The sequence below is a fragment of the Echiichthys vipera genome (assembly GCF_963691815.1).
Source record: "Echiichthys vipera genome assembly, chromosome: X".
NCBI lineage: Eukaryota > Metazoa > Chordata > Actinopteri > Perciformes > Trachinidae > Echiichthys > Echiichthys vipera.
This window is the reverse complement of record NC_139825.1, coordinates 41,301,574-41,320,950: the sequence shown is the minus strand read 5'-3', so window position 1 is coordinate 41,320,950 and position 19,377 is coordinate 41,301,574. Positions and strand designations below refer to the sequence as shown.

The 19,377-nt window shown below is 40.7% G+C and overlaps 1 protein-coding gene across 2 annotated transcripts; it reads right to left on the bottom strand.

The window, feature by feature from the left end:
- Positions 1 to 995: 995 nt before the first annotated feature.
- On the bottom strand, positions 996 to 15,389 carry ppp4r2b (protein phosphatase 4, regulatory subunit 2b). Of its 2 annotated transcripts, XM_083939648.1 has the most exons (10): positions 15,279 to 15,389; positions 14,466 to 14,547; positions 14,038 to 14,208; positions 10,957 to 11,050; positions 10,831 to 10,868; positions 10,626 to 10,700; positions 10,347 to 10,490; positions 9,941 to 10,248; positions 2,722 to 2,931; positions 996 to 2,691 (listed from the first exon to the last, which is right to left on the bottom strand). In XM_083939648.1, exons 1-10 carry the CDS (start codon positions 15,310 to 15,312, stop codon positions 2,573 to 2,575), a joined length of 1,275 nt encoding a protein of 424 aa, XP_083795774.1. In that variant the 5' UTR covers positions 15,313 to 15,389; the 3' UTR covers positions 996 to 2,572. The 2 variants fall into 2 exon arrangements, with proteins under 2 accessions (XP_083795774.1, XP_083795773.1); XM_083939647.1 differs by having other exon boundaries at positions 996 to 2,931.
- Between the last annotated feature and the right edge of the window lie 3,988 nt (positions 15,390 to 19,377).

Here is a 19,377-nt window from a genome sequence, read left to right as displayed (position 1 = left end):
AGGGCTGCATACACAGAAGGCAGATAGATATAACTTGGGGCCCAAAGCAAAACCTGTAATGACATATAAAGTGTGGACAGGTAAGATAGACTGTCATACAAGTGAAAAATGTCAACAAAAAGCCATTTCAGCAGGCCACTGATGTCTCTTTAAAACGCTTTAAACCTTAAAGCCACCGTCCTCCTCTGTCCATATCATCTGCCATTCATAAAGCTAGGGTCAGATTAAAAATCATTCAGTGTCAAGCTGCTTTTAATATCCCTCCTGACCTGGTCTTTGTTTCCCTGGAGACAAGTCTTCAAAGCCCACTGGTAAAACAGCCCGGCATTTTTATTTCCTCAGAGGCTGGGCAAATTTCAGGAGTCAAAAGACTGATGACATATGGGATTTAAATCATGGGCAAAGGTTAGCTCCTCAAAGGTCAGTATTTTCTGATTACGACCAGCCAACAGATGGTGGGCCTCTAGAGGAGATGCTTGCCAAACACACCTTGTGTTGTTTTACTATTGCCATTATTACTTTCTAATCATGCTTCAACACGTCAGAGAAAAAAAAAAATCTTTAAAAACCTTCTTTATAAATACATATACATTAATATTGTGGCACCATTTCTACCTGGGGAAATAATATGCAGTGCATCTTGGCTACATGACATGACTTACTGGGATCTTAAATGGACTCAGGTCATGGATTATGGTTTTCTGGCTATGACAAGCCAAAACATTTAAGAAACCTCTTTTGTGCTGCTCAGTACCCAGACACCTGGCAGCCAATGAACCAATCAAAGACCATAATACACCTGCAAGTACAGGAGTATTCTGCCAGTGTCAAGTCAGCTGTTATTTGTCACATTACAGTGAGGAAGCATAAACTAAACTGCACCTGTGAATGCACAGAGTAAACAGAATAGCAAGACCACAACGCATAAAAATGTTAACATTTATTGCCGTTTCTGAATACTGCACTGAAAGCAAAAGCATTCAGAGTATACACAGAAATTATACAATTATATATGGTTTCACAAAGGTAGTGAACACATACTGTATTACAATCTACAAAAATCTACTTTACAGAAATTTTAAATTCTAAATATCAAAAAGTACAGCTGCAGAAAACAGATGTAGAACTGTTACCAGAAACTGCTCTGGGTATCGGTTGGTGAAACAACATGGTGACATCACAATACAAAGAAAACAGAAGTCATCTTTGTACTTTGTACAGCTGGTTTTGAAAACTACAACTTGCAGACGAAACAAAAACATACTCCAAAATAACTAACTGAATTGAAATGATCATATAAATTATGTGGTTTTATGCATCTAAAATATATATCAGTGTTTCCCCTACAATTATATTTGGGGGTGGGGGTCTATGGTCACAGTCAGTCAGTTAGCGTGTCTTCAGTGTGGGATTTCTATACCGAAAAAGACAGAAATATTGAAAACCTTGCAAGGCAAAAATAAGATGGGGACAAACTGACCAGCGGGAGGCGGGAGCTTGAGCGTAACGTTAGCTTAGCATTAGCCTGAAGCTGTGCTTTTCCACACACCATGGCCACTGGCCTAGTCAGAGACAACGGAGAGACTTCTCTAAAGTCACCGGTGTGGAAACATGTTTGCCTTCTCTGTGAGTTATGTAAACAAAAACAAACTGTAGTGCACTGATGGGACTTCATGGTGCATTCAGGTGCACCTTTGACCTGCGACAAGCGAATTCCACAACAACGATAAACAGAAACAGGTAGATGAGAAAAAGAGCCACCTGTCAGGTGACAGAGATGCCTCTCTTTGCTTCTCCCAAAGCTGTAAACCTAGGGGAAACACTGTATATCATTTTACAGAGGATGCCTCAACAAGGTAGCATGTCATTGTTGTGTAAGTGGGATTGGTAGTGTATCATTGAAAAGTGTGGTTAAAACAAAAGTATAATGCAAATAAAAAAAAAATCACCCATTTCAATGCATGTTCTCAACAGCCTGGTGGAACTTGATGGAGTTACAATAAAGTTGTGTTGCCTTCAGGTCATTGCTTGACTTAAAAAGGAACCTTTTTACATGAACTTCAGTCAAAAAGAGAAATGGCGATGGTAGCTCATATCTTTACAAAATTCATAAATAATAATCAGCTGCTGGTATGGCTCGGTTGTGGCCCTGGTAATGTGAAACGCTGGGCTGTAAGCGTACAAAACAGACTACCAATCCTGTCACAATGTCCAAATGGTTGGAGTGAGTGGTATAAGAAGTGATCCAGACCACCCTAGCAACCCAACAAACCCACTGAACACAAAAAAAGAAGAAAGAATCCAGCCAAGAAACACAAGGCTGCTGAAACCATACCCCTTTTAAGGGCAAAACAAAAGATAAGAAGATCAATAATATACTCCAGTAAAAAGGAAAATGTCAAAAAAATCTTTTTTTGTATGCCCACATCAATGCCAGGTACCCATTTTGGAGGAATGTCCAAAAGCGAAACAAGGCATTTGCCTTGTGTACAAGGTGCAGTTATCCTAATTCCCAGTGAAAGTCAAGCCTTATTAAAGGACAAGTTGGTTTATGGTCACACATTGCTGCAGTCTAGTCCTGCTCCATGGGCTCCTCAGTGGTCCCAGTGTTCAAGGTGGCACTTTCCATGGCAGTCGTACTGCTGGAGGGAGCGAGAGCTATGTCTTCTCTGGCTGCTTCTGCACTCTCCTCTATGCTACAGCTGCTACCACTGCTGCTACTGCTGCTGCTGCTGCTCACTGGGTCACTGTTGCTCTCCTCACGGTCCCTGCTGGTCTCGGGGCTCTCCAGGATGCCTGTCGGTGCCTGCTGCTCTGTCTGATCCATGTCACTGCCCTCTTCCTGGGAGCCGCATGGCACCTCCCTCTCAGCCTGCTCAGCCTCTGGTACTGAGCCTGCACACGCCTCGGCCTGCGTGCTGCTTGTTGGTTCTGTAGTGGAAAAAGACAAGTTGAAATACCACAGAGTATGTTTTGTGCTTCAGACTCAAATGACCCGCATCTTTCCTAACAATTTAAGACAGATGAATGCCTGGCTTGCTTTGTCTTCTTGTCAGGCAGCCAACTTCTAGAAGAACCATACCCAAACTACTTAATTTGTAATTCAACAGAACTTGTTCCATTAACTGAAATAAAAAAAAATCCTGTCATTTTTGCAGAGAAGTTAAAATATGTGTAATATAGATTTAATCTAAGTCAAGAATATCACAAGGATAATACAGTAAAAGACCAATGTGGGTCAGAGGAACTAATTCCTAAACTCAAATGGAACTTACATTTTAACACAACATGGTTCACTCTCAATATGCCACCTGCAACTAGTAAACCATATTAATGTGAATGCAAACCATGTCAAGCTGGCATAGACTATGAGAAAGAAAGAAAGTGCTTCTTTGCTCATCTTTTGAACATTTTCCAACAATAGGAGAAAACCACAGTGCACTTTACTTTAGCAGGCAGCTGTATGTTAAAAGGCTGAACATCACTGGTTAGAATGAACCTGTCCTAAATCGCAGCAAAGCAAGTCAAATTCAAAGTGACAGAGCTACAGCCAAACACTTTAATCTATATGAAACGTCACCACAACAATCTTGTAGGAAACATTATGTGTCGTCATAAAACAATGGGGACACAATTTGTGATGATGCCCCTAATGCCAGTCTGATCAAAAACCCCTGATGCCTTATCAGAACCGTCCCTCTCTCTCTCCCTCTCTCCCTGGCCTGTCTGTGCCTCTCTGTTCCTTAACACAGCGGTCCCCCTCCCTGCTCTACTCCCTTGACCCTTTTAGAGAAACCCACTCATTGAAGGGTGAACAAAATGACGTCAAGGTCATTAAATGAAGACTAATTTATGTTAGACAAACAGACAGTCAAAAAATTGAAATGTTTCTGTTAACTAATGGAGAAAAAGACTCAAGAGAACCTTTATTGCACCTCGACTCTCAAACTCAACTGCCCCAAACTTCCACAGAAACCTGTAAAACTTTTTATGACTGAACAACCCACACATATCTGATCAGATGAGACAAGATACTCAGACTTTAATATGTTCTTAAAGAAAACTATTATAGAAAGTGTAAACTGATATAAGGTGTATTATATTAATCTGTTAAGTATTTGGTGTTTTTTTAATGACTCTGGTTTTTATACGACAAAAAAAAAAACAAGTTACAGAAATGCGTTATTAAACCATTTACTGTAAGTATTGACATTAAGAAATCACAAAAAGATTATTAGAACATACGTATGTTATGCCACTGACAACATTCCCACAGGATGACTTTGTGTTCATTGACTGTACAAATTCATACATTTGTCTGATTTTCTTTGTTCATATGAAAACTGTGCTCTTCTTTTGGAAAAAAGAAAAAGAGTTCCTCCCACTTGGAGCGGGAAAATGAATGCATCTCATTATCCAGGCCACACCTCAGAACTGGATTTAAAGATATCAAACCCGGGACTTCCGGTTTGGCTGAGATGGAGTAGACACGCGCCTCAAAGCCTCCATTTCAACGCTCGAAGCAAAGCTGGACCACATCCATGCCACAGTGTCGAACCAAGCTCAGAAGATAGACTGCCTTGAGGTAAATGTGAATCTACAAGACGAGCATCTGCCAACACTGGAAGGCCTCCTGTGCCACACTAACAGAGAGCAACGCTAAACGACTGGCTTAAGTCAGCGACCTGTAGTCCCACAACCAGTGGAATAATCTCTGTGATTGGCGTACATGAATCAGTGGAGGGGACGCGGCCAACAGCCTTCTTTGCGGAGCTGCTTATGGAGGTTTTTGGCGAAGGCTTCCTGTGATCACCACCGGAATGTGACAGGGCTCATCGCACGCTATCCGAGCGGCCAAACCCAGGCCAGAGAGCATGGCCAGCCATTATCGGATGCACAGATACCAGGTGAAAGAAAATCATACGCGAAGCCCGCGCCAGGAGAGGGAAGCTGCAGTAGAGAAGAGGCTCCACCATTGCCATATGAGGATTATGCACCGGAGGTGGTTGCAGAACGCCAAAAATACCGAGAGGTGATGTTGGGGCTTTATAACTTGGGGTTCAGACCCACGTCACTGTTCCCTGCCAGGCTTGTCATCACGATAAAGGACAGAGGGAGGAAGAGGCTCTCTTCGGTCACCTAGGCTAAAGCCTTCATCACATCCACCGGCGCAGAGGAGACCTGATGACCGCGGGGGCTTTTGAGTTCATCGCAGACGAGCCACTGTCATGTTGTCTGGATAACCATGAGTCTATGTGGTGCTAAACCTGTTAGTTGCGAGCTGGAGCGCCCAGAAGGTGTTTTGCAGGAAACAGAGTTAGAGGGGCAGCAATCATTCATAAAAGGGTCCCGTTTGAGCCGACAAATTTAATCCTAGATACTGAAAGCCGTTAAATCATAGTTTTGGGCACACTTCAGAACACCCCAGTGGCCTTAGTTTCGGTTTATGCGCCCACCTCAGACGATGAACTGTTTTTTAAAAGGCTATTTGCAAGAATCCCAGGCACTGACAGTCACCGCATTATCATGGGTGGAGACTTCAATCTGGTGCAGGGTGTGACTTGATAGATCTTCTCCCACACAGATTACACTCTCCAAATCAGCACACATAGTAAAAACCTATGCATCACAGTTGGGAATTTCTGGTCCCTGCAGGTTTAGAAATTCTTATGGTAACGCTTTCTCCTTTTTCCCCCAATATACACCACACATTCTTTCAAATTTATATCTTTTTACTTAATACTCTCCTCGACTGTGTGAATACCACCCAATAGTCACTTCTGACCACGCTCCTACAACAGATGACAGTTTTCCACGGCATGCAACTCCACGTTCAGAGGTTCAACTCACACTTACTGTCGGACAGTAAGTTTAAGATTTGGTTGTGACTCAAATATGCTCTTACATAGAGTTTAATGACACCCCTGATGTAAGCAGCGTCATCCTGTCGGAAGTGTTAGAGGCTACTATCCGGGGACGTGATATCCTATATTTTTCCAATGATAAGGACTGAATGGGCTAGGCTGGTGGAAATTGCAGAGGAATTGTTAAAACTTCATGGAAATTAATTTCCAAAATAAATTCCCACATTTTCCGAACCGACCCCCTGAAGCTGAGATGGACCAATTCCTGTCTCTCAACACACAACACAGACGACCGATATCTGTCATTCATAATAAGTTTGCTCTTCTGAGCCCAGTCCCCACTGTATCACCTAAAAATGCATGGGAAAAGGATTTGGGGATAGACATAACTGAGGCCGAGTGGAGGGACATTCTAAAACTTGTCCACTCATCTTCGATTTGTGCCAGGCACGGCCTATTATAGTGAAAGGTGCTCCATAGAGCCCATTTCACCAATGCTAAATTGGCTAAGATATACTCTAGTCACAGTGATGCTTGTAACTGTTGTAAGCGGTCCTCACCCGACCACGCAAATATGTTCCGGACGTGCCCGAGTTTGCTGAATTTTGGTCCGATATATTTCGAACCCTCAAACAGGCTCTTAACACAATTTGGAGCCAAATCCCTTGACTGCTCTTTTTGGGCTTCCTCCGCCTAAAGATCTGCCCATTACTACACAATGTCTCGTGGCATTTACCACCATGCTCGCCAGATGTAACATTCTCCTTAAATGTAAAATTCCACGTATCTATTATAAGTCGGTGGAGAAACATGTTTCCAATGTCTAAGGTTAGAGAAGTTAAGGTTTTCACAGAGGGGACCCACTGCTGGCTCTGATGATGCTGAGGACACTTCCTAGTGTCATATGGTTTCATTGTACCCTAGTTAATTACTTATGTTATATGTTATTCAATTATTTAGTTGGTTACTGTGACCATGGCTGACATGGGTTGTTGGGATGGATAGTGGCATTTGCGTTGGGGTTTTTGTTCCCTTTTCTTCACTTTGAGGCAGTTGCATTGACACTGTATAACTGTTGTACTTTTTTGCTTTGCTCATCTGCAGTTTCAATAAAAAAAAGAAAATGTGGAAAAAAAGGATAGCAAACCCATGCCGTCTCCTCAGTCTACCACTCGCTTCTTTACTCTCCGTATAGGTCTTGGTTTTTGTCTTGTCTATGGTACAGTCTTATTTTGTAACATCCATCTAGTTTAATTTGTCTTTATTTTCATATGTAACTTTCTGCCTGACTTTGTTTCAATGAAGTTTTATTTGATTAATAACATTTTATAAATCAGTCATACGTCGTATTAGTTAGTGCTCGTGTTTTTTGAGGACAGGCTTATTTTTATTCCAGCCAGAAAAATCAAGCTTTAGTCAACAGCGCAAAGTTACTCTTTTAAAGTTTATATCTAAATCCAGTATTCGCCGAGAGCTCGCAACTCTCATCCACCAAGTGTCCAGAAAGACTTTTTTGGCTTAAAGCTGAAGAGTTAGGGTTCACATCGGAAGTTACCCTCTGACGGTCAAGACAGACGGCCATCCTCCACAGAGCTGGATCTGTCTGACGTTCCTGCCTGTAATAGGGAAGGTTTTCGTTGCCACCGTACTCTACGGGGGAATTGTTGGGTCTATGTTTATCATAAATAAGTCATAGTGTGTGGTCTTTGCCTAGTTTGTAAAGTGTCCTGAGAACTTTTGGTATGATTTGGCACTTTAAATAAAATTGAATAGAAATTGAATTGACGCTGGACATCCATTGACAGAGTGAAGCGTCCCCTATCAAGAGACGGCCTGCATGTCTGGAAACTGCTGTGGAGCTGAGACTTATACTTTCCCCTAGGACTTCCCTCTTCACGGCTGAGTTTGGGGAGAGGACATTGGTACTTTAGTGAGCAGATCGGGTGATCACTGACCAATTGATATTAAAGTTTACTTTCCATTAAGGTATGCTTAAAAATGACATTACCGTATCATAGCTTTTACCATGCCCATTCATTTTCTGTGTTATTCTCAAGTGTGTCATTTAATGTTATAATCTATCATGTATAAATGTTTATAAATTTAGGCTGGGACATAAACGCGTAAACTACGATTAATTACAGAAAAAAAAATAACGCAATTAATCTCAATTTATTTTGCACGGTGCGGAACGCTGCTCATTGCACAAGTTCCCGCCCTGTCCATAATAGTCACACGAAGGGCACATCATGAGAGAAATTACACCAATGTGAAGCAAGATGATGAGTTGATGCTGAGTTTAGTGGATGGACATTTGAGTTCTAAAAATGACCAAGTGAAAACATGGATAAAAAGCACGGCCGTGTCAAAACTGTGCAAGAAAGAATTCACCTCCCACTGGAGCTCTTTAGCCTCCGCTCCCGACCAAATGCTGAACATGTTGCAGCTAACGTTAGCACAGACAACGCTCCTAGGAGGGACTGTAATTAGTAGGAGGATCATTTTTGTTTCTTTGTTTTTGAAAACATGGGAGAAAAAGCAGTCCGTTTAACTTTTTATTTTATGCCAAGAATATTATTCTAAATATGTTCGCAATGTAATGTTTCCACTTTTCTTTAATATGCTTATAATGAATTAACATTTTTTTTAAATCATGTACCACCACCAATATAAACAATCATATTTTTGCAATAAAACCCTCAAAACCAGTCCACATTACCTGTCTATACGGTGGTGGTGCCCCTTTTTAACAAGAAATAGTTTATTAGCCTAAATAATACTTAATACGGGGATTAATTCATTTATTATAATGGGTGTAGTTCTCTCTTTCTCCTACAATCTGAAAATTCAGACAAAAGAATACTGTCTGTCAGCAATCAAACATTTACAGACAGATCTTTTTTTCTGTTTGGTCAGAACAGTCCATTGGATTGTGTGTAAACAAGTGCTCATGCAATAAGCCTACCTTGGTAGCCAGTGTTACCAGTGTAAAATGGTGTTTGGGGACCCATTACATTACATGCCTACCACCTTCACTGTTTTGTTTTTTTAAATTAATTTTGTTGTGAGGTGTGTGCTCCATACAGCAGCAGCAGCAGCAGAGTTGCAGTAGTTAGATTTCACTCATCAGGTGACGAGACGGACAAGACGATGGTTAAGAAAAATAGCAAAGTGAAAAGCAAAAGTGACAAATCTCCTCTTTCATATAATATTTAGATTGTTAAAAAAGATGATCAATCTGTTATATTTCTTGCAACATTCACTGAAAACAGACCAGAAACCAGATTGTGAGCATAGGTCTGAACAGCCCAATTGGTTAACACCACATTTACAGTATATGGTTATTATGGACACTGAATTGATGCGGGCAGCCCAATCATGCAGCAAATACAACAATGAAGCACTAGGACTAGTGAGAAAATACAAAGAAAAAAGCTGCTCATGGAAAAAGTGCAGACTGCAAACCTTTGTGCACAAAAGGTTCACCAAAATGATATACCATTATTCAAATCATCAAGCAACAGAAAGCGCTTATGTCTACAGTCAGTAGTGACTTTACATTAAAGGCAATTATGGACAATTAAATAAAAATCAACACATTTTCAGCCAATATGGTAATTAACCATCATTGACAGCATGCTTCCTGGCATAATGTCAGATGATACCGTATTTCTCCTTGTAATTGCTGCAAATAATGGAATGATGCTCATTTACAAACTGGAGAAATAATTAGAAAGCTTTTGAGCTACTGGAAAATATAAATAGGCAATTCTGATGGTGTAAGAAACATAGGACATAGTCCTGCAATATATTGACCTTAATGAAGGTTATAATGTTACGTTTTTTCAAACAGTTTTAGAGATGTGTCGAACCATGGTCAGTGATCATGTTGGAGGCTTTTGTTTTTGGTGCCGTCTACTGCCCTAACCCTAACCCCTGACTGAACTGACTGATTTTTTAATAAAGTATAGCATGAACAGCACACCATCATTTCCCCAGTAATGCAAAAAGCATCACATACAAACAAACTACTAATAAACACACATGGCATGTTAAAAAACCAACAACAACCCTACCTTGGTCCTCGGCTGCAGTAGCACTGCTGGAGGCTTCATTCTCCTTGCTGTACCCAACCTTCTCTTCTTCCTCTTCCTCCTGGACCATGGCTTCTGCCTCTTTTGAGAGGCAGGTGGCATGTAAAGGCCTCATTGTGTCCACCTCCTGCTCCTCCTCTTCATCTTCCTCATCTTCCTCTTCCTCCTCATCCTTGCTGAATTTAAGTCTCTTCACTTCCTGCTGCTCGGCTTCCATGTCCTCTTCTGCCTCTTTTGGGTGTTTGTTCTTCACTGAGCTCCCCAGAGAACCTCCCGACGCTGAAACCTCACTGACAAAGGCAGAATCAGGAGATACAGATGTGATTCCAGTGGATTTATATAGAACATGGAGAATAGGTTTTCTGGTGCTTTGTAGCTTCTGGCATACCTGGAGTCTTTGTCGTCATCTTCTGGCTCTATGTTGAGGTCTTTGTTGTCTGTGCTGTCTGGCAGGCCATTAGCTGCTAGGGAGTTGGCCAGAGACAACTTTGGTCGGTTCAGCGGTCGAGGAGTTCCAGGACCGTTCGCTTTCCTAATAAAAAGCCATAAAAAAAAGAGAAAAACTTTTAACAAAAAAAAGCATTTTAGCAAAAATTGAGAATATCATCTGTTAATTTATTTTAATCTGAATTTTAGAATCAAGGACTAAATCTGTCCGCAACACAACCTCTCTGTAAAAGCAGATGTGTTCCCAGGAAGCATCACTCCATTCATTCTGTTTACAGCACTGCATCCATTTTTCCTGTACAAAAAAGTTCAGAAAAACAGGAAAAAAATAACTCTCCATCCAGTGGAAAATATAATTCCCAAAATTCATATTAAGTTGGTATTAAGGTAATCTCAAAAGTGTTTCATTTGGACAGGACACTTACTCAGAGGTTGGGTGAACACAGCTTACCACCATTACATTCTAGAGGGAAAGATGAATTCCCAAATAAGTAACAGGTGACAGCAGGTTAACAACTAGAGGGAAAAAACGCCACAGTGTTAAGACATACCTTCTCCACCCCTCGAAGAAATTTATCTGTTCCTGCGTAGTTCCTCTTGGGTTCTGTGAGCAACTCACACAAGCGCTGAATTGTGAATGGAATTCTACAATTGAGAGAAAAAAGCATGTACTCAATACGTGACGTGAGCGAGCGTCAGTGATAAAATCACGTGAACTACATTGTCCTAACTGGCTGATGTTTTGTCAGACGTCCGTTTCTATTTAATCCTGTCGCACGTTGAAAGCGCTGCGATTGATTGATTGATTGATTGATGTGTGGGTGGCTGGATTGAATCTAGAACAGCTGATTGTGAAGTTGAAATGATGAGTCTGCTGGTGCATAGGACATTTACCCGTTTTTTCAGGGACACATTTTACAGCTTATTTCACACATTCTATGAATAAGTGTGGAGAGCGAACGTCAAGGCAACGTGATAGTCTGACGCTCATGTGCTGTTGGGCAGAAATGGTCACATGTCACCTTTGAAAATCAAGTCTCATGTCTGAGGGCAGCAGCAAGTTCCTAATCATGTCTCCTATGGTATTAATAAATATTAAACAAAATTTCAGTTTTCAATATTTGGTATAAGGATATTCTGGGTTTTTGTGTGTCCATAAACTCCAACTGGTCCAGAACTCAGCTGCCCAGATCATCCCCAGAACCCCCTCCATAGATCACATCACCCCTGTCCTTCAACAATTCCACTCGCTCTCTATCAAATATCACATTGGTTATGAGATTCTCCTTCTCACGAGACTTACCACAATCTCGCACCTCTGTACCTTTCAACCAGCAATGAGACAGAAACAATGTCAGCCTGCTATACGAACTCTATTTAATCAGCAACAATAATATGGTTCCAAGTCTCCTGAAACACCAGAAGATAAAGATTGTAGCTGAATACATTAGCACGAACCAGACCCCTGTTTACACTGTGGAGAAACCTGAAATCCAACAACTTATTCACCAGGTAATTCCAAGGTCTAACCTCCTTCATGGAATCATTAAATGAACACAGAGATCTCTGAGCTATACAACCCAATAAAAAGACAATAAAAAGAGAATTTAAAAAGATTTGTAATTTTTATATACACCCTAAAGTTATGTTCTTTCTTATTTTCCAGTACGTCAAACAACTTTTTTTAAAGTGTTATTGATGTTTGTATTGTTCTTATTCTTCATTTCTGTCTTAATTTTTTGTATCTGGGTATTTGTATCAACTTTGAAATTCTAGTATTGTGACAACCCTAGTTGTAGCACAGGTTGCCAGAGGGCGGGCGGGTGTGTGCGTGTGTCAGACATGCTCTACCTGACTTTTCCAACCATACAGTCAGCATGCCACTATTAGGGCCTACTCACACTGGGGGTGTACGGTATAAATGGTATAAAGAGTACACCGGTAGGAATTTGAGCTATGGTAAGGATTTTGACTTACTGTGTAACCAACAGAGCAGCACTGACTTAACCGAAGAATGCATGTGGATCCAGACCACGGGGGAACATTTACTGGGCCTTTGAGTAGGAGCCTGTGTGAAAAGTAATTCATGGCCGTAGTGGCCGATGTTGACTGCTGTCCTCTCACATCTCATCGATGGGGATCTGCTCCACGCATTTTCTGTAGGCGCGCAGCCACAGCGCCCCACTTGCTCCACCCTATAACAGCTCGCTTTGTGCCGGTTGTTGTTCTTGCACACGTTTCAGTCTGGTTAAATCCATGGCCAAATCACCACTACAATGTTTCTTTCTACTTTGAAAAAACGAAAGGGTGACAAAGAATACAGGCAATTTAACAGCGAATGGACAGAAGTATTTGTTTATAACTGTCACCGTGAAGCTTGTGTGTTTAACCTTCAACATGTGTGTATATCAATGTGAAGCAAAAATCATACTTGGTAAAATAACTACCGTATTTTTTAGATTATAAGTCACGTTTTTTGTCATAGTTTGGCCGGGGGTGTGACTTATACTCTGGAGCGACATGTGTGAAATTAACACATTACCGTAAAATATCAAATAATAGACCGGGCTATTATTTATGTCAGTCACGTAAGAGACTAGGCGTATATCAGCAATCGTCACACACACACGTCAACCAATCAAAATTTGGCGGGGGCAGGTCATGGCAGAAGTGCATTGTGAATAAAAAGATGCTAGCTGCTACTTCCGTACCGTTGAGTTGGCGGAGTTGTTCAGAAGTGACAGAGTAAGAAGAGTTCATTGGATTTAGTGATTGGGAGTGACAGATTGTTTGGTAAACGTATAGCATGTTCTATATGTTATAGTTATTTGAATGACTCTGACCGTAATATGTTATATACGTTAACATACCAGGCACGTTCTCAGTTTGTTGTTTATGCGTCATATAACGTACACTTATTGCGCCTGTTCTCTATTCTATTTTTATTTTAAATTGCCTTTCAAGATGAAATGTCTATTCTTGGTGTTGGATTTAATCAAATAAATTTCACCCAAAAATGCGACTTATACTCGAGTGTGACATATATATTTTTTTCTTTCTTTATTCTGCATTTTCGGCTGGTGAGACGATGGAGCGACTTATAATCCAATAAATACGGTACTAACTTAAGATATCCGATAAATGTAGTGGAGTAAAAAGTAGAATATTTCCCACTGAATAGTGGAGTAGAAGTATAAAGAAAGTACTCAAGTAAAAAAACAATGCTTAAAATTACACTAATATCAATTTTAGACTATACTGTACAGCCCTAACTCAAACTATTGATTCCCGTATGAGAGAGGTTGGCTTCAGCACAGCTCGGTTTCACATGTGCGCGCACATGTATGAGCATTAGCATTGACGGCCATCCTGAGACTATTTATATACCACTGTTCTCTGCGACAGGCATTTCGTGGTGTTCTGGTGTGGAGATAGAGTATTTACTGCTGATTTTGGAAGATGAAAATAAAAGCTGTCAGACAAAACAAAAACGCAGAGGGGTTATTGCGTATAAGCAAGAAGCACGACAAAGCTCTGGGCCAAGTGTGGGTAGACCCTTAGGGCCCGTCCACACGAGGACTTGTTTTCCTGTAACCGCACATCTTTAGTATCTATTTCAGCTGGTCACATACCCATTATATCCCTTTACAATCTTCAGGATTCTCTCCTTCATATCTTCAAATGGAATTGACTCCACATTGGGATTAGCAGGACCTCGCTGGTCAGGCGCCGAGGCTCTAAAGTCATCCATCACCTTCTCCAATTTAAATAGGAAGTAGTTCTTAAATTGAGACCATTGAACCCTAGAGGGAGATGGTAGACAGATCAATGCTTCATACATTTGGCATAATACATTAGAGTAGAAGAAAAACTGTTTGGTTGGATGTTGCAAATGGCAACATGTTAATTGAGAAGATGCATAGAAATACAGTTACACAACAAACTAAGAATAATATTCCTGAACCACATATCTATACAATTCATGATTACAGTTATAATTAAACAATAATGTGTTGTAGTAACGAGGGGAGAATGTATGAGGCCTGCTGTGTTCACTTACATGGTCTCGCCAGTCTTGGCAACATGACATAGAAACTGTTCAAGAAGAGGAGATGTCTCCGTCTTTGATTTCTTGTCAAAATCTAAGGAGAGAAAACAAACCATGGGATTAACAGAACGTTGTGTACTAGCATGATCAGAGAAGGACAGGCTGTAATTAAAGCTAGCTTCACGGTACAGTTTTGATAACTCGGCTTTTGCTCGGTTGATTTGGCCATCCGCAATTAGCACACTAACGTCAAATGGAGCTTGTTAGCAGGTCTCTGGCGACACTTTGCCTGCAAGACAATCACATGGTCCAATTAACGTTAGCTATTTACATATCACAGCGGGCTAGTGGGTGCTATCCATCTAGCTAGGTCGCCTGCTATCTATAACTAGCTTAAGTTTAGCGCACTTGCTAGCATGGGAAGTTAGCTGCAAAAGCGTAGCCGGTAAACAGAAACACCAACAACCAATGACACCGGCCACTTATTTCATCTCAGCCACAACTATGTCAGCGAATTAAATCTAATTATTGAGGGCAAACGCCCATAACTAAGGCAATAACGTTACGGGTAAAGAAAAGCATCATGTTAGCGTTAGCTTCCTTCCCCGGCTGATGAATTGGACAGACCGCTAACCATTTCCGTGAAACCGCTAGTACTGTTAGCGTTAGCTTGTCATTAGTAGCAGCTAACGTTAGCTAGTGACATTAGCTTGTGAGGTAAGCCCGTTTGTTTTTTTTTATTTTTATTATATAACAAATGCGGAAGCACACGTATAACGCGTGGTCTCATTAAACACAAAAACTATTAAAATAAACTTAAGTTACCTCCGAGGGCCTCTTGAAGCGAGTCAATTTCCATCACGCCGTCGCCCAATGTCAGTCCTGTGTGGGGAAAAAGCAGACTGGAGGATAGCTGCGGCTGCTAACTGAGCTACCGTCTCACAGGCAAAGAGGAGGGAGCTTTTCAATATGGCGCCGTGACGTCACTGCCTGTTCAGCAACAGACACGTCACTGCCATTTATAGGCCGTAACGTGAACCCGTTTTTCGTTTCATGCCGTTCCCACGTCAGGGCACTAAATATTTTTTGCTTCTTTAAAAGGGTGTGTAAAAGTTCCCCTCGTGATATCCTGTAGTATTGTTTTTAATTAGTGATTAAAGTCGGGACTATTTCTTGCTTGGCGTAGGAATATTTTCGTTCTCAGTGGTGAGGTTTTTATCACGTGCTTCACGTTAGACCAATCAGGGAGCCGCGCAAATCCAAGATGGCGGTGTCAACAACAAGTAGCGACAACGAAGGAAATGCTCCTAAACATGTTAAAAAAGTGCGAAAAGGGGATGGTTAAATATGCGATATGCATCTCACGGCTGTGAGGAATGAAGAGGTAAATACTTTCACTCTCCAAAGCTCGTCGAGAGTCAAAAGTAGCGGAGACATTTAAACACTAAAATATTGGATATGAAAATGTTCCCGATGACGCTGGGTTTCACCCGACTTGCTACGGGCTTTTTATTGAGAAAAGGCTTTTCTATTTTGTAGAGAAACGGGCCATATGGTTGGCTGAAGTTCAAGACGCACACGGGGGCGAGTCTTTGCCATCGGACGACGGTAGTGCGTCAAGCTCAAGATCATCACTGTGGGAGGCAAACTCCAGAAGGACCATCTGTCACAGGCTGAGACGTTAACAGCAGGTAAGCTAACACACACACACACACACAGTTCACAACACACATAGCACTTACATAAACATACAAACCTTTTAATTATAATTTATTTTTAGGTCAGTTGATGAAAGCTGCCAGGGCACAACAAGACAGTAACATGTTTGCATGTTCAAGACAAGGACTATGTAGCCATGGAGGTGCGGTACCACAAGTCCTGTTACAGACAGTACACCAGGTTCCTGACAAAGTCTACTGCAACAGTTACTGGGACATCAGACGAAGAAGTGTGAGTTATGATATTGCATTATCAACTAATAACAGTGTCATGAATTTGCAAAAATAGTATACAATTTATGAAAATGTAACTTTTTTAATAGACTTTTGTACTTCTGTACAGTGACTGTTGTATGTAGATACAATCTTGCCTGCTATGATGATATTCCAGAAGATTTGAACCTAAAAGTGATATCTGTTTGTCAAGACATTATGTATCTTGCAACTAACAGTCAGATGCAGTGGGCCTCATTTATCAATCTTGCGTGAAACCGGGTGCAGATCTGAGCGCAGAATTGGTCGTACGACAGGACACACGTGTGATTTATGAAACATTCGTATCTGACCAATCTCAGCGTACGAATGAGCAGGCTTTGATAAATGCGGCGGCTGTATTCGATCGTCATTAACATGGTACGCCCTTAAATATTCCTGTTTCGGAGGCCTCGCCCACTGAGGTCAAACACGGAGGGAAGAAACACTGGTACGAAAAGACACTTTTCCGACACAGAGATCGGCATCCTGACATCCGAGATGGAGCAAAATAAATATGTGCTTTTTGGCAGTCTTAAGAGTGGTATAAAAGGGCCCTGTAAAAACGCTGTAGGGAAAAGAATAACGGAGGCAGTCAACTCGAAGCAGCGCTCCACTGTGACCCGTGTGCGTGTGTGCGCACTGTTGAACCTGCGCTCCTGCTCTGTAGCGGGGTTTTGCCAGCAGGGTTATTAGGTATACCGTTAGAGGATAACCTTTGTCACCTAGAAGAACCATACCAAGATGTTAATCATCTGATACCTTGTTTGATTTGATGCAATTTATCGAGGGTAGGCACGAACCAAGGAGATGACTTTGGCTCTGCAGTGTGCCTTCCTGCAGCTGCGTGCCAACACATTTATTCATTCATTCATTCATCTTCAACCGCTTGTCCCTGTCGGGGTCACGAGAGGCTGGAGCCGAGCTGTTTTGAAATATTAAAGAATCGTGTGTGTCCCCCTGGCCACCTGGCCGCCACGTTTAAAAGCGACAGCTTGGCATCACAAATCACCTGTACATTTATGGAGTGGTAGTTTTTGCGATTGATGAGTGCGTAATCATTCATGGATGGTGCCTTCAGACGCACATGAGTACAATAAATCGCTCCAACCACAATTTTTTATTTGTTTTAAGAATCCGTTTTGATCTGTTCTTAATATGTGACTGCTTATGCTTAATGACAGCTGAGGTTTGTTTATTATTATCCGCCTGATTTTGCTGTGCTGCACCGCAAATACACAGGCTCAAATGTGCGTACACAATCTCAGACCTGACATGAGATTTGATCGTAGCTCCCGCTCACGTCCAAATTGATAAATGCCGAAGTTTGCGTGAAAACGGTCGAACGCACGTTTTTCTGCCGTATGTTCATTTGATAAATGAGGGCCAGTATGTCTTGGTCTAAGTATTCACCATTTAACAGGTTCCTCACAAGTTGTGTCACTCCTCAGTGGACGAGGACATTGTGTTTCATGGGACGCAGTTGTTAGTCTAGACACCAGCCTTGGTCAACTCTAACTTCTAGAGGCCAGAGACTAAATCCCTGTTGGATTCTAGAAAAATACTCCTACAATACCGTAGTAAAAAGGACAATATTGACTTTGGGGAGGAAACACTGTCAAGTCATGGAACTACTCACCATACAAACGGCATAATGCTGCAAAGTTCTGTGTCAAGAACAGACAACCACTGCAGAGGGGAGTGTCCTCATTCAACGCACCCCCTAGCACTTCTGTAGAACACTACCAACAGTACAAACAGTATTACTATATTACTTCTAATAAAAACATATATTTAAAAAATACTTGAGATATTTTGGAGCATGGTCCATTTTTTATTATATCATATTATTATTATTATATATTGTTATTATTATATTATATATTATTATATTTTCTATTTCTTACTTCCTCTTATTACACACTAGCAACTGACATTTTGTATGTATAAAACATAGTAACATAACATACACATAGCCAAATTTGCCATGTGTATGTTCAATTGTGTTGGTTGCTAGTCACTTAATTTCACACTTTTTTCTACAAACATATACATAAAAAAAAGACGTGCTGTGACATAAACACATTGGTTGTTCAGGTAAATATTGTCCTATACCGTATTGTGTACATATTCTGAACTGTACAGCATCTTTTGGTCCATTGACAATTTTGTATTATATTGTATTATTATTATATTTTTATGAATTTTTTACTTCCTCTAAGTACACAGTAGCTACTGACATTTTGTATATATAAAACATCATTGTTTAGCAAAATTGACCACATGTATGTTCAATTGTATTGGTTACTATTCACTTTTTTCTCTTTTTTTGTATATTTCATTGAAATTTAAGGATACTAATGCACAAATACTTCTTTCAGATGTAAGGTATATGTAGAAATGTCAGTTTGTGAGAGAGATTTTGTTCCCAAAATGAGTGAAAATAAATTTACAAGCAAAACCAGCGGCATAAGATTTTCGTTTTTTTGTAATTCACATTTTTATACATTTATGGCTCTTAAAAAAATGCAGGACATGTTGAGGAGAACTTTTAACCCAATGTCCACAACGGTATTATCTATGTAAAAATGAAAAAGAAAAAAAGAAGTGCCCAGACATGGGAACGATAATCACTTTCTAAACCCTTTTTCCTAGTTCACCTTATGGCCTATCACAATCCAATTTCAATGCACTGGGAAGAGCAACAGAGCCTGGAACAATCGCCTATACAATAACAATCGATTATGACTAAATAAAATAATTAACAATGAACAATTGAAATACAAGTTAATATACCAATGCAATGTAAAATAGCATTATATACAAATATATACAGTGGAGAGATCAAAATTAGAGAACCAAGTATACTTGATTCATTCTGAAATACTGTTATTTTGATTGTCTAGAATTTGATAGAATATCAGCTGTGACTTTACCACTGTTGTACTAGAATG